Source organism: Meriones unguiculatus, chromosome 12, assembly GCF_030254825.1.
Source record: "Meriones unguiculatus strain TT.TT164.6M chromosome 12, Bangor_MerUng_6.1, whole genome shotgun sequence".
Lineage (NCBI taxonomy): Eukaryota > Metazoa > Chordata > Mammalia > Rodentia > Muridae > Meriones > Meriones unguiculatus.
Window position 1 is genome coordinate 81,358,549 of NC_083360.1, and position 13,857 is coordinate 81,372,405.

General features: G+C 43.1%; 1 protein-coding gene across 32 annotated transcripts in view; it reads left to right on the forward strand.

Annotated features, from left to right (window-relative positions):
• Positions 1-13,857, forward strand: part of Sgip1 (SH3GL interacting endocytic adaptor 1) — a 192,021-nt gene that overhangs the window by 121,976 nt on the left and 56,188 nt on the right. For all 32 annotated transcript variants that reach the window (XM_060365986.1, XM_060365987.1, XM_060365991.1 and 29 more), the window contains 3 exons: positions 8,873-8,897; positions 9,784-9,835; positions 11,552-11,637. In XM_060365986.1, coding sequence (XP_060221969.1) covers positions 8,873-8,897; positions 9,784-9,835; positions 11,552-11,637 — 163 coding nt within the window. The remainder of the gene's footprint in view (positions 1-8,872; positions 8,898-9,783; positions 9,836-11,551; positions 11,638-13,857) is intronic.

Here is a 13,857-nt window from a genome sequence, read left to right on the forward strand (position 1 = left end):
CAGTATCACCCTTGTCTTTCAAATTCGCACAACAGCCTTACAGGAGAGCAATTACCTGTGTCCTATCACAGGACAGAGGCCCAGAGTGATTTGCCAAAAGGTGTCAAGCAAAGAAAAGGTTGGGGTAATTTTAGTATGTTGTGCCTCTGTGCTAACCTCTCTATGGCTAAAGCTAATTTTAACCCTAAAACTGTGTTTGTCTGTAGCCTGGGAAACCACACTCCTCGTTGTCATCTCTGTACTTCTTATCAGTTTTCTACATCTGAAAACGACAGCCTCCCCCCCTGGTTCTCAGCCCTCAGCTTATTAGGAAGCTTTTGTGTTTGCTATAAGAGAAAATCCCACCCAGGATATGCAGTCCTTTAATTCTCCTCTAATGTGTATTAAGCCGTGCCACCTCTATAGAGCCTGTAACCTCCGTTTCGACCCAGTGTCACTAATGGCAGAGAAGTGAACGCTCAGGGAGGAGCTGCTGAAGGAACATTTTAAATCAGGCCACATAGCTTGGCTGTTCACACTTCTGCCTTAGAGAGCAATTCGGATTTCCATAGTTCAGAAGAGATTGTGCTTCAAACCTTGGCTTAATATTTCAATGGGGCTCAAAAAGGGAATTCATTGAATTCATTAAACATGAGGTCAAACCAAACACAGCACCATTTTAGGGGCTAGAGGAGGTTCACTTGTAGCCACTGCTGGGAAGTTAATTGAGGAATGATGGCAGATAATACAGAACAAAACAAGAACTGCAAAGCCTACTATGAGGTTAGTCTTTTGTTTTCCCTGAGGCTAATAAATTCAAAGCAAAATAGAAAGAGAACAAGATAAGGGAACTTTTCTTTTTTTTTTTTTTTTTTTTTTTTTTGGTCTGACTGTGAAACTTGGGAAAGGTCTCATGGGGGGGGGGGAAATTCTTCTGGCTTTGAAGAATACAGAAAGGTTTTAACTAGCTGAGAGGGAGAAGCTATTGAAGCTAATGACATGGAGAAAGGGCAGACAGGCTTTCAATGTGTGCCACACTTGAGATGTGTCAGAAAGAGTGTGCCACCACCAGAAGAACAGGGGCCCAGCAGGCAGGACCGATGGGCCAGGGGATGGGGTTGGGGGTGCTGAAGGCAGCAGCTGCAGCCCATCAGGGGGACATTAAGCCAGAGTAAAGCTCACATTCTGTCCTCTGAACAGACAGTAGGGATGCTCTTGAAGGACTTTATTTTGGAAGGTGAGAAGGAGAGCTGAAGAGACACAGCTGGACACAGAGCCACAAACTAGAACATGCAGACGGCTCATGGAGTGCTATGTCTGTGAGAGATGTCAGGTCCTTGCTAAGACACTGCTGAGGAAGTAGGAGTGTGCTGAGGGCCAGGCGTCACTCAGCAGGGAAAGAAGATGTAACTGTCCACAGAGAGCAGAAGGAAATGGAAGATGGGATGAGAGACAAGCTGGGTGTAGCCAGATTTTGTCAGTAAAATCTGACAAAAACACTGTCAGATTTTTATAGTGAGATTAGTTTCCAGAAAATTTTCATGTTGTCATGTAATAGCCATGCCTAGCCATAATGAACTAATGCCATCTCCCAGTTACTTCAAACATCCTATTCTCAAGACATTAATGTTTGGGTATTGTGAACCATTGAAAAGAAAGCTTGAAATATGTTCGTACAGAGCCGTGGAACCATGTGTCTGTCCCCAGAATCTTGAACTGGAGGCAGTAACCCAAAAGAGACCATGTCAGTCATGAACAGAAAGGGTTTGCGGAAACAATGCCTTAGTGGTCTGCTTTCAGTGAGGTCGTTCTGGGGCCTTGAAGATGAGTGTCACCTCTCTCATTTTCTCTTTATTTTTCTTCTCCATGCCTTCGATTTTAGAGGAAAAGTCCGGTAAGAGAAAACATGCCTTTCTCATGTTTTGGACAAATTATATGTATTCCATTATTTTTTACCATCTGTCTACCTAATGACTGTTTAACATCAAAACAAGAATTCAAATATCAAAACCAAACTTTGTGAGCCAGGGTGAGGTCAAATTACATCATTAGGGACAATGAAGTCAGTTGCTAAGAGATACCATGTCCATTATTTGGGGCTACAAAGCAGTTTTAATAGAGGGTTACCCTTTTGTCAGTCACAGGCATAGAGCCCAATATTTTTCATCCAAGGTTTCACTCCTTACAGCTTACACTTTAACTGCTCAAGCCACCTCTGCCAACCATGAACATTGAATTTTTTAGTGGCAACTTGCCAGAGTCCTAAATATTAGCGGAGCTGGCCTGTGAAGAGGGAGCAGTAGAGGATTTAGGATTGCTTTGCTTTTATTCATTCTTATTTGTTTCAGTAAATCAAAATACCCCCCTCCTGGGATGTCTGGAGATGGGAGAGAGAGCTCTTTATGAAGTGGAAAATGGCTCACTCAGTGGGTAACCAGTGCTTGCTCCCAAGCCCGATGACCTGAGTCAATCCTGGAAACCATGTGGTGGAAGGAAAAACCTGACTCCCACAAGTTGTCCTCTGACTCCCACACAAACCAGGGCATCCATGTGCCTGCAGACACACAATATAAGTAGAATAAACTGTAAATCACCTCCTGAGTGCTACTTGCTAGTGTCAGTGGGTTGATTTTTTAGTGATAGCATAAATCTGATAGAATAGAATTACCTCTCTATCTTAGAACAACATAGATCTCAAAAGAAACATTTTTAAAAAAACAGAGGAAAGGAAGAAATAAAGAAGAGTTTGTTCTCTTGTTTGCATGGTTGTGTGGAATTTGGAAACCTGACCCTAGCATGCCCATCCACGGCTGATGTGGGTAATGCTGGCGTAAAATACAAGCATGTTTGTTCACATCAGCACACAGTAAGAGGTGGTTGGTCTATTCCACTAAGCTCAACTAGGAGGATTCTGGGACCATGTGCTAACCATGTGCCCTGCTCCATATCTACCTTGGGAGGAAACTAACTCGAAGTCCACATATTAGGAGGAAGGAGAAATGGAGACACGAAGGACAAACATGAATCCACATAATAACATTTACCAAAATGTGCCCAAGTTTTTATGTTTCCAAACTTAAGATCAACCAAATGCAACTGTGACCACATTCTGTTATGACTGAGCTGGGCCTCTGGGAGTGTGCACGAGCCGAGGACCACAACGTGTGCAACGCACATCACATTGCTGGCAGTCTCAGCAGCCTTTCCTTACCTGGGGCCAGTTTCCTAGCTCTCCTTGACCCAGGATTGTCCTCTGAGTTAAGCAAAGTTGGCCAGTCCTCACTAGCATTTGCCAGTGACACTTGTCAAACTCTTTGTTCCTCCTTGGTTTTCCTCCTAAGAGGAAATGTTGCTGTCCTTACGCCAACATGTTTTCACTGTTCACTTTCATCCTTCAAGACATGGTGTCACTCTCTTATTTTTTGAAATGTCCACCATGCTGATTCCTCAGACAGCTTCCCTGTGAATGAAGTGTTGATTACTAGCAGGATCTTTGTTTCATCTCCCCAGTGGGGTTTCAGAAGATTGCCTGAGTCTATCTCACTGGAAACAATAGACAGCTGATGCAACTGACCATGTAATTCACAAGAACAAGCATAAATGTTGACATAAATGTTGGTTATTCATTTCTCTATAAGGAGAGGGCAGCAGTGAGTCCATCTCCTCACACTGGGGGTCCAGTGGCCAACAGAGCAGAGCTTGGTGATGGAGTTTCCTGACTTCATAACCTCTTCCTACCCTTTGAGCATCTAGATGGATCTCCCCACTTCTAAAGAAGGCCTGCGGCAGATCCAGAATTCGTTTTCATCTACCTTGGAGGCTAACTCCATAATTCATAGAACACAAATAGAATGCTAAGTGTTTTGAATTCTGAAGAAAATGACAGAGGAGTAAAATAATTTCCCAATGCCAGTGCATGGATCGAAGCCAGGGCCCCACAAATAAAACTAAGTAGGCAAAGACTACCCCCCAACCCCAGGTGAGACTTCGCTGATCTTTCTGCCCTGTGGAGATATTTAATGGTCTCCATGTGCGTAAATCCTCTCCACCTGACTTCTAGGAATCTTTTGCTTCTGAAGACTGCAGAAGCTCTTAATCACAGACCTTGAAGCCGTCTGCATCTGTTCTTGGCACAGCTTTGCGTCTTTTGGGTTCTTGCTAATCAGCCTGCAACTGCATGGATTTGAACAGCTAGTCCTTGGTTGAAAAAAAAATGTAAATGAAGTCTGTAAAATGTTATCACAGGCGCTTACTTCTTACTAGAAAAATTTAAGAATGAACTGATTACTAAAATATATTTTTAACTCAGAAAATTAAGATAGGACTTAATTTGCAATTACTATATTTGATAAGATTTTGAAAGTGTTTAGCTTAATTTTGAATGAAGAAAGTCTGCCTCTCTTCTGCTGCAGTCTGCATTTTATTTTCCATGATTTATCCTAAGCATTATGACATACTTCCTCAATTTATCGTATTGGTGCCTTATTTACAGTACTTTTAATTTTTGTCACATAACCTCCATATTTCTTTATTTAAAGAACTTTCCCCTGGTCACTAAACAATAATGTATCCCAAATAGTCATGTAAAAGTGATTTTTCCTCAAAACAGTATAGTAATCTCAGCCCAAGGATACATACAGACTCCTGTCCTTTTATTCTAATACTCCTTAGGTTGCAACCACACAGAGAGACAGGTTGATAAGAAAGGTGGGATGGAAATGTAGTAGCACCTAAAGATCTAACAATAAGGTCTAAACTACCAGGAGTCATGTGGCCTACCATATGTCCAGAGGCCTCCTTGACAAGCCTAGCTCAGAAATGATCATGCCTAGATGATAGCCCACGCCTCAGCATCACCCATGATTCACTTTAGGAGTCCTCTCATAATGCCACACTTGAAATCAGGTCTGCGACTCGCTCACTGGGTCTCAGACCTCACTTTGAACTAAGCAGCCTCCCAAGTATGGAGGCACAAGCTTTTGTTCCCGAGATGTGGCTGTCTGTCCCTGTGTTTGAGCACCCGGCCTCTACGGAGGAAGCATCTAACTTCTAATGGATCTTAAAAGCAAAACTTTGCATAGCTCCTTCACCTCCCACATCTGCATCCCTCCTGGTGCAGCAGAAAGACCCAAAAGAAGGAGAGTGTTGGTCACACTGATGGCAGCTGTCACCAAAGTTGGAGGAGCAAAGAGGGATGTGGCCGTGTGGTGTGTTCTCCAGATGTCATCCAGTTTTCACAGCTCCCATGTGTGTTTACCAGGGGTTATCTTTAAGAAGGTTGCCCAAAGCACCAAGCCAAGGCTGCACGAAAATAACTACTACTGCTCCCCTGAAATGAACATTCTAGGAACAATAGAGAAAATCCAAAGAGTGGGTCCCCTGTGTCCTGTCACATCTTTGGAGGCTCCCTCACAGCCTACTTACAAGAATACATGGCATCAGTGAGGCTGATGCATGCTCTTGATGGAAACAGACTTGTCTGGACTATTTAGATAAATATGTCTCCTTCCCAAACATTCTGGAGAAAAACTACTTACGATGAAAAGCTATAATAAATCACCGATGAGGATTCTGTACGTTCCTGCCTTGCTCTTATGGACAGATTCATAAAGCTCCGCTACAATAGCAAAGCTGTATACAGTAGTCTCTCTTTGGAGTTCTCCAAAGCTTCCTGGGGTTTGATCCCTAAGCACAGCCTGCCTGTCTTGCTCTCACCTGGTGATTCAGAGTGTATGGTTGGTAACTGTTTTTGAAGTCTTCTGTTACCCACGCCTGTTGACTCATCCATCATTCTCTGACTAGGTGTCTGTTCTCTCTTCCTTTTTGCTGATCACAGAGGCGCAGCCCGGTAAGAACTCTCAACATTTTAAACCTTAAAACATGTGTAGAGAAAGTTGCTGCCCAAAGGGAGGTGGCCAGGTTGGCTTCCCTTTACCTTTATGACCACCCAGGGCACGAGAAGCAAATGAACTGGGTTCGCTGGTTGGAAGCTTCCGTGGCTGTCTTAAGTTTGAAGGCATGGCATGGTTTAGAATTATCAGAGCATTTTTTTTTCTGTAACCAATTGAATTGATACTGAATAGCGTATGTATATCTGGTGTGTGATATAGGGGGTTGGTTGTATGTATGTGATAATAATGGTGATGATGGTGGTGGCAGATGATGAATGGGAGGAAAATTTCTTTGTCAGAAATAATAAATAATGATAATGTTTTTGATGATGATGATGATGATGATGATGATGATGATGTAGGGCTAGAGAGACAGCTCAGTGGTTGAGAGATAAATGCTTGCACGCACGCACACATGGCCAAACGGGCACGCACGCACCTGTGTAACTTTAAAATAGTAAAATGCTTAAAAAAATATATTAATGAAACGGAAGAAAAGACTTTTCAAACAACATCACTTTTAAGCCCCAATTCAAAATATGTCCCTGGACCATAACTTGCATTAGACACTCATACATACTATAATTCGCCCTAAGGAAGGGAGGCATACACTAGGTTGTCACTTCATTCTGCATCCCCACCACTTTAAACGAATGTGCCAATATATTCATCACGTTAGTCCTCCCTCACCTTTCAAAGGGAAATCAGCCATTTACCTCAGGTGAAAGATCCACTTGGGAATACTTAGCAAAATCCTAGCTCAGAGAGAGGGGGGAGGGAAGGGGGAAGGTAGGGAGAGGAACAGAGACAGAGTGAGGGAGGGTGAAGGAGTGCAAAGCTCTCTAAGCGTGTGCCAATCAACAATCAGTTACTACGTGAGGCAAATACCACCGTTCACAGGTGGAGAGCTGCTTGTTTTCTATTTATATTATAGGACGGCATCTCGAGAGACATTCCAAGTCAGCCATTAGGTGCTTTCCCAGATTGTGAGAAGTAACTCATGAGGAATGAATGTGTTAATTCAAACTGACAATTCACTAATTTATATACGTGCATGTATACATTTATATAGTCAGCAATAATCATTGAAATGAAAACATGGTCGCTTGAGGGGGCTTCAGCCAATGGGCTTCCTCCCTGGGTGTGGCCTCTGTGGTGACAGCACCTCAGCCTCATTCTCCACTTGTTACTCTGCAGCTTCAGGTCCTCAAAGGGCTGTGCGACACACCCATCTGACAAGGAAACTCTTTCCTGTTGAGCTGGCTTGTTGCTGCGGGCCACTTGAATCTATTCCTCTGCAGTCGCTTTATTCCGTCCCGTTTCAAAACAACCAAGCTCTTCCGTATATTTCTTCCGTGTCTGGCTTGCATTTAGCTCGCTCGTTTCGAGAGAGGTGTACATGACATGGTTACAGCAGCTCCCTTGCTGACTTTCAGGGATAAATGTCTATGGAAGGAGCACACACACGCGGTACTTGGTGAATACTGAAGAGTTGCCTTTCTTGCTTCCTTGGGTATTGCAATTTTAATGATGTGAGCAGTGTAGACAGACCTTAAGGCTTCAGTTCAGGCTCTGCTCTCTCCTCTCTGCTAGACTGCAGTTCTCTGCTAGGCTGCAGTACAGAATGAGGCCCTGTTCCCTCAATCAGCTCATTAATGTTGGAATTCAGTACTAGGACCCTTATGCCTCTTCTTTTAGACCGTAATGCAGATCTCCTATCTGAGGGTCCATAACCCAGGAAAACATTTCAATTCTGTTTTAATTCATTCTTTGGTCATCTGTGTATGTCTGAGCTCCCATAATGAGCAAGGCAGGTTGAAATCAGCATATTCAGTTCACTACTAATAATGTGATCATTCTCTCTCAGGCACACAGGGTAAGACCAAACTAATTGCCTTTTTCGGGCAAAACAAGCTGGAAAATGTAGTCTGTAAGATTAAGCTACCCACCAAGAAACATCTAATGGGTTTGTTCTGACTCAGACTGTTCCTCTGTCAGAAATGGAATTGAATTGGGACAGAAAAATTCTGATTTGCTGGGCCTAGGAAAGATAAAATGCAGCTCATGGGCCTACTGTCCAGGGCTAAACCATGCCCTGCACACTGACATTACAATCTGAGAGAACACAGAACAGCAGTTCCACTCCCCACGGTGAGAGGGGGGATGAGTACTGCTTGGACCTCTTCTTTGTCCCCCTACTTTCCCTGCCTTTCTGCAAAGGCAACCCGTGCTCTGCCTGGAGAAGCTTCCCTTCCAGAGTCTTGTTTTTTTTCAGAAGTGCCCATGCTAAGAACCTTTCACAGCATCTGACTTTCAGTCAGAATTTTGCAATGAGTTGCTCTTCCTGTCATCTGAAAAAGTTTATGCCAAGACTCTAGCCCCAGAGGCTACCTGCATGGATTATTCCTGCCAGAGCTGTTCACAGTCTGACAGGGGCTTTGCAAACAGCGATGGCTCCTGGTTGGCCAGCTGGTAGCAGCAGGTGGGGAGAGGGGAGGAAGCGCTCCCATGGTAAACCACTCAAGTCAGTGGGACCTGGGTAGACTTTAGAGGCCACTACTTTAACCCTTTAAGTCCTGTCAGTTCTGATGAATGTTTACTAACCCCTTCACGGTCCCATCTGACCAGGAACAGACAGTACCCACACACTCCAGAATTTTCAAATACTAAGCATTTAGTAAGTTTGGATTCTTATGTGCTAGAGTTCAAGAGGATCCTAGTTATAAGAGACTAACTTGTGTCCTTACTAAATCCACCCAGGTAAGGGGCCTGCTTATTCTGGTGACTTATAGATTACTCTCCCTCTTCTCCCTCACTCTACAGAGGCATGAAAAGCTGGTGTGTGTGCATGTGTGTGTGCAGGTTCTAACTTCAATGTGGTTTTGAGGCAAATTTCCTTTTCCCAATCTGGGGTATCTTTGAGTTCAGTTTAATTGAAATAATACTATTGTACATAACATATCTGTGGTCCTAAGCCTTATAGTGTTTATTTCTAATTCTAGGGTGCAATTAAAAGGAACTTATCCAGTAAGTATATTTTAGCTCCCAGAAATAGAGTATGATTTGGCAGAAGAAATAGTTCCTTGGATCTTGGAGCATATTTGCATTCGAATTGCAGTTTGGGGACTGACTTTTAAAGCTTAAAAAAAAATTTACAACAAAGACTTCTTTTTGGATGGAGATTATCTGTGTTCTGAATAATGCTTAAATTCTCAAAATGAATGTTTTTTGGAAAACATTGATGCTTTCTTCCTGTATTTGTCAGCTAATGTAATCAAATGTGTTTGATCACTGGTGCTAGGTGTGGGGAGAGAAGGGAAGTGAACAAAGAAGTAAAGGCAGATACAACTTATCCATTCTTAACATTACTGGATATAAAATGTTCAGCCCACCAAAGTGTTATGAAACAAGATATCATATATAGGGTCTGATGTCCCTCCTGCCACATCCAATGTATCCCAGGAAATTTTAAATTCATCATTAAAGGTGCAACATTTTCTTGCCATTTATAGAAAAATCAGGCTGACAACTGGATCTGTGTACTATGGGCATGTGGCCTGGATTATTACTCCCTCATGGTAACTGAGAATCAGAATCCAGCCAGGCAGTAGGCATTTGGAGAATGATAGGCTGTTTCTCTGGGCTCTACAGCATACAAATCTTCAATTGTTTGGCTTGTTTATGGTTGTTCTTTGGCTTATGAGGTTTTACAAATGCCAGAGAAATCCTACTACATATGGCAAATATAGGGTTGAGGCATTGCCAGGAGAGAGGGTTTGTTTTTCAGTTTTCGTATTAAGTTGCTTATTGATTAAGACTCAAACCTCTAAGTGTTTCCGAACATAACTCATATGGCATACCAGAAGGGACTGCTGAAGATATACCTAAAAAGGTCCTTTGTCCTGTGTGTCAGGTGAAGAAGTCGCAAGACCCAGGCGTTCCACCCCAACTCCAGAACTTACAAGGTGAGCATGGGCGATACCAGTGGCATTCTAGCATGGACTTTTAACTGTTCGGCAAATATCCTTCAGGCCTCCCTCACTGAAGGGCCTAATGTGCGCGAGTTCATATATCCACAGCGCGGGCTAAATATGCTGTTGTCTCTAACACATGCAGCCCGAAGGGGAACCTTTGGTTAAGGGTCTGCAATTGTCCGTAGCAGAATATACGGCCTGCTCACTGATGAGAACCATGCTTTATAAAGAGGTCTCTCAATTTCTGGAATGTTCATCTGAGATACATTATATTGTCTCCAAAAAACAGAGAAGTCTGATAGTTGGAAATACTTTCATCGTACATTCCAACTTCTAAACCGAAAGAACCTTCCACTTTGTTGCCCGACCCCCACCACAAACTACTGTATCTCACTGTGGAGTCTTTGAATGAGGTGTTATGTGACTATGTTTTCCAAAGTGAGTTAGTTATATCTTTAAAATTTGGACGCATTAATGTCTTCTCATCCTCCACCGGCCTCTCCACTTCCCCCCCCCAACCTTCACCTGCATGGCACTCACTCACACAGAAATTATTAGGTTCGCAGATGGTAAAAATCAAGTCTGGAGAAGGAATGGAGAGAATTATGCTGCATCTGCTTAATCGTCAGCCTATATTAGTGGTTAGGGGGAAAGATGAGATATCTCAATGCTCTCTCTAAGATGCACTGAGTTGGGACATCACTCGCTTATTAAGAGGGAAGGGGCAAAATTAGAAGCTGGCTATCTCAGTTCCTTTATTCCAACACAAACTTCCTGGGCACAACTTAAATAGCCTCATGCTTGACTTTCACTGAAGTGCATTAACTACAGGAAATCAGGTGATACCTTGGTTGGGGTTTCTATTCCTTTGATAAAACACCATGGCTAAACACAACTCAGGGAAGAAAAGGTTTATATAAGCCTCAGGTCACATTCCATCATCAAGTCAAGGCAGGAACTCAGAGGCAGAAACTGAAGCAGAGGCCATGGAGGGTGCTGCTTACTGGCTTGCTCCTCATGGATTTGCTCAGCCTGCTTTCTAAAGAACCCAGAACCACCAGCCCAGAGGAGGAACCACCCACAGTGGGCTAGGCCCTCACATCAAGAAAGGATCTCACAGACCAATCCTATAGAGACATTTTTCTCAGTTAAGGTTCTTTCTTTCCAGATAACCCTAGCTTATGTCAAGTTGACAAAAGCTAGCCAGCACAGGTATAGATTTTTAGGTCAAGCATGTTGGCACATATCTGTAGCCCTAGTGTACAAGAAGCAAAGGCATGAGGATCATAAGTTTTAACACAGCCTGGGCTTTATAAGAAACTGTCTCAAACCCATAAAAAGTATAGTTTTTGAGTACTGTGACAGAAAGATGCCTTGTAATAAATTGGCATCTGTAATATGCCACTTCTATGTGTGAAGACTTACCCTGCTTTGAAAGTATTTTCACTTTCACTGTGTTTCTATTGGAACTGCACTTAAGCCTCTATTAGGAGCACAGGATCTTACCTCCTACCATGACCCTTTCTTGCATGACATCCTCTTGTGATGCTTTCTAAGCCCAACAGAAGCTTTGCACACACGTGTACATGCCTGCACCTGCAAATGCATGTGCTTGTTAAAACAAGAAAAGTGTTTGAGAGTTTGTGGTTTTGAGCATTAATTTTTGGTCTTTCTCTCTATATATTCTTCCAAAAAAATGTGATATAGTAAGAAGCCTCTGGATGACACTCTGGCCCTTGCTCCCCTCTTTGGTCCACCGTTAGAATCTGCTTTTGATGAACAGAAGACAGAAGGTAGGGAACTGCATGTCTATAGCACTGCTATGGCATTATCTCTCCAAGGCAAATATGAATAACTGAGATGTATTGTGAATGTGCCATCAGCCTCCCATGGTGGAAACTAAAGCTCCAAGTGACGTGGGCGCGTGCTCTCCCTTTAGTTGAAAACCACCTATTCCTCTAGGACTTGGAATTTTACTCCCAGAATAACTAAAGGATAACAAGTTTGCTCCTGAAAGTAGGCCGGTAAAAATGAATGTGGATCTACACAAATCCACTCCGAGAGCTTCTGTGAGAAATGTGAACGGAAGGATGAATGGAGTGTGTTGGTCTCACCCTCAGTAGCGAGGCCTCTGCTATGAGCTTTGGGTTGCCTACTAAACACTTACATTACAGTTAAATATTTAAGTGTTTAAAATTAACCATGTTTTTGAAGGGTTGTAAATAATGTATGTCTTGTTGATACAAATCACCCCTTTAAAAGGGGGATCTAGTCTGTATTCGAATTGTATTTATGCCCAAGGCATATATTTCCAATAAGTGGCTTTATAATATTATTAACTGTCATGATAAAACTTGTTTGATTTAAAAACTCTATGAAGTGGGGCTGGAGATATGGCCCCGCATTTGTAGAAATGTGGATAAGAGCACATGCTACTCTTGCAGAGGACCCAAGTTCAATTTGAAGTCCCTATATTGAACAAGTGCCTGTAACTGCAGCTCTAGGGATTCAGCCCTCTCCTCTGAACGCCACAGGCACCTGCTCTCACATGCATAGACAGACCCATAGATACATACAATTAAAAATACTGTCCTTTTAAAAAGAGCTCTAAGGTATATATGTGATAAGATGGTAACATTCTAGAAATATCCTCAAGACTCACATAATAAGCCAGGCGCAGTGGTGCACATCTTTAATGCCAGCACTTGGGAGGCAGAGGCAGGCGGATCTCCATGAATTCAGGGCCAGCCTGGTCTACAGAGTGAGTTCCAGGACAGCCAGAGCTACATAGTAAGACCCTGTCTCAAAAACAAACGGAGACTTATAGAATAAGTAGACAGATAGACTACACTAAAGCCACAAAGAGATTTCAAAGTACAGTAATCAAGACAGAGTTTTAGTTCTTGCTAAGAAGATAAGAGTCCTCTGAGGGCAGTAGGGCTAGTCTTTAGTCCTCAATGGTTACGTTCATCTCTGAGTCCAAGGATTTGCTCCAGCTCTTACCCCTTCAAGAAGAAAAGCAGTGGACGAGGCCAGAGAACTCGCAGACACCTGCTGCAAAAGCAAACTCCAGAACAGACACACTTCCCTTTTAACCAAAGCACGCTGTGGAGAATTGGTGTATCATAGCCAACCAAAACCTCATCTGTGGAGAACGGGCAGTAGCAGCCAGCTACACCTGGATGCTTTCAATGATTTAGTTAGACAAATTTGTAAAAAAGCATTCTGAAATACCCTCTCAGTGGCCTTACACTTGTAACCTAGAACTATACAAAATGTAGCCTTCGGGGGGAGGCTGTCCTTTGTACTATGAGAGTCATCTGTGATCAGTCTCTGTTTCATGACATAACTGGAAGATGGTGAGAGCTGGTATTGTCGCAGCTGAATCTGCCCTTTCAGGGGATTTCAGACGCATACAAAAGTTATCTCCGCTGAAAATGGAAGCAGTTTAAAAAAAAAAAATTAGCTTGTCCCCCATGTTGAACCCATGGAAGCAAGGCTGCTCCCAGCACAGAACTTAAGCAGGCACAGAGGCCTGAGACAGAGGAAGGCATACATCTGGACCCACTCACAAGTCTTGCTCAACTGTCCTTCTGGCTGTAGCCACTGAAGTTCAGCAAAGTTCTGACGTTTGCACCAACCACACCAGTCCTTCTCCTTGCCAAGCCTCTTTTATCTGCTCATTTACTTCCTCAGAATGATTTTCCTATGGTTGGTTTCTTAGAAGGCCTAAGAGGGAAAAGCCTGCAGTTTGGAAAAAGCTGTGCCTGCACCAAGTCTCACCTTCCTCTACTTTTTATGGACAAATGCTTAAGAACACTAGGTTTTTCTCTCCCTCAAAAAAAATAGCATTGCTATGTAACCCCACTTGGACACTGAACTGCCATGGGCTACATCTGTGCAGGGGTTCTAGGTTATCTCCATGAATAGTCCTTGGTTGGAGTATGGGTCTCTGGGAAGTATGAGTCCCTGTGTTCAAATTGGCCTGCTCTTTGATCACCTCCCCCTGAGGG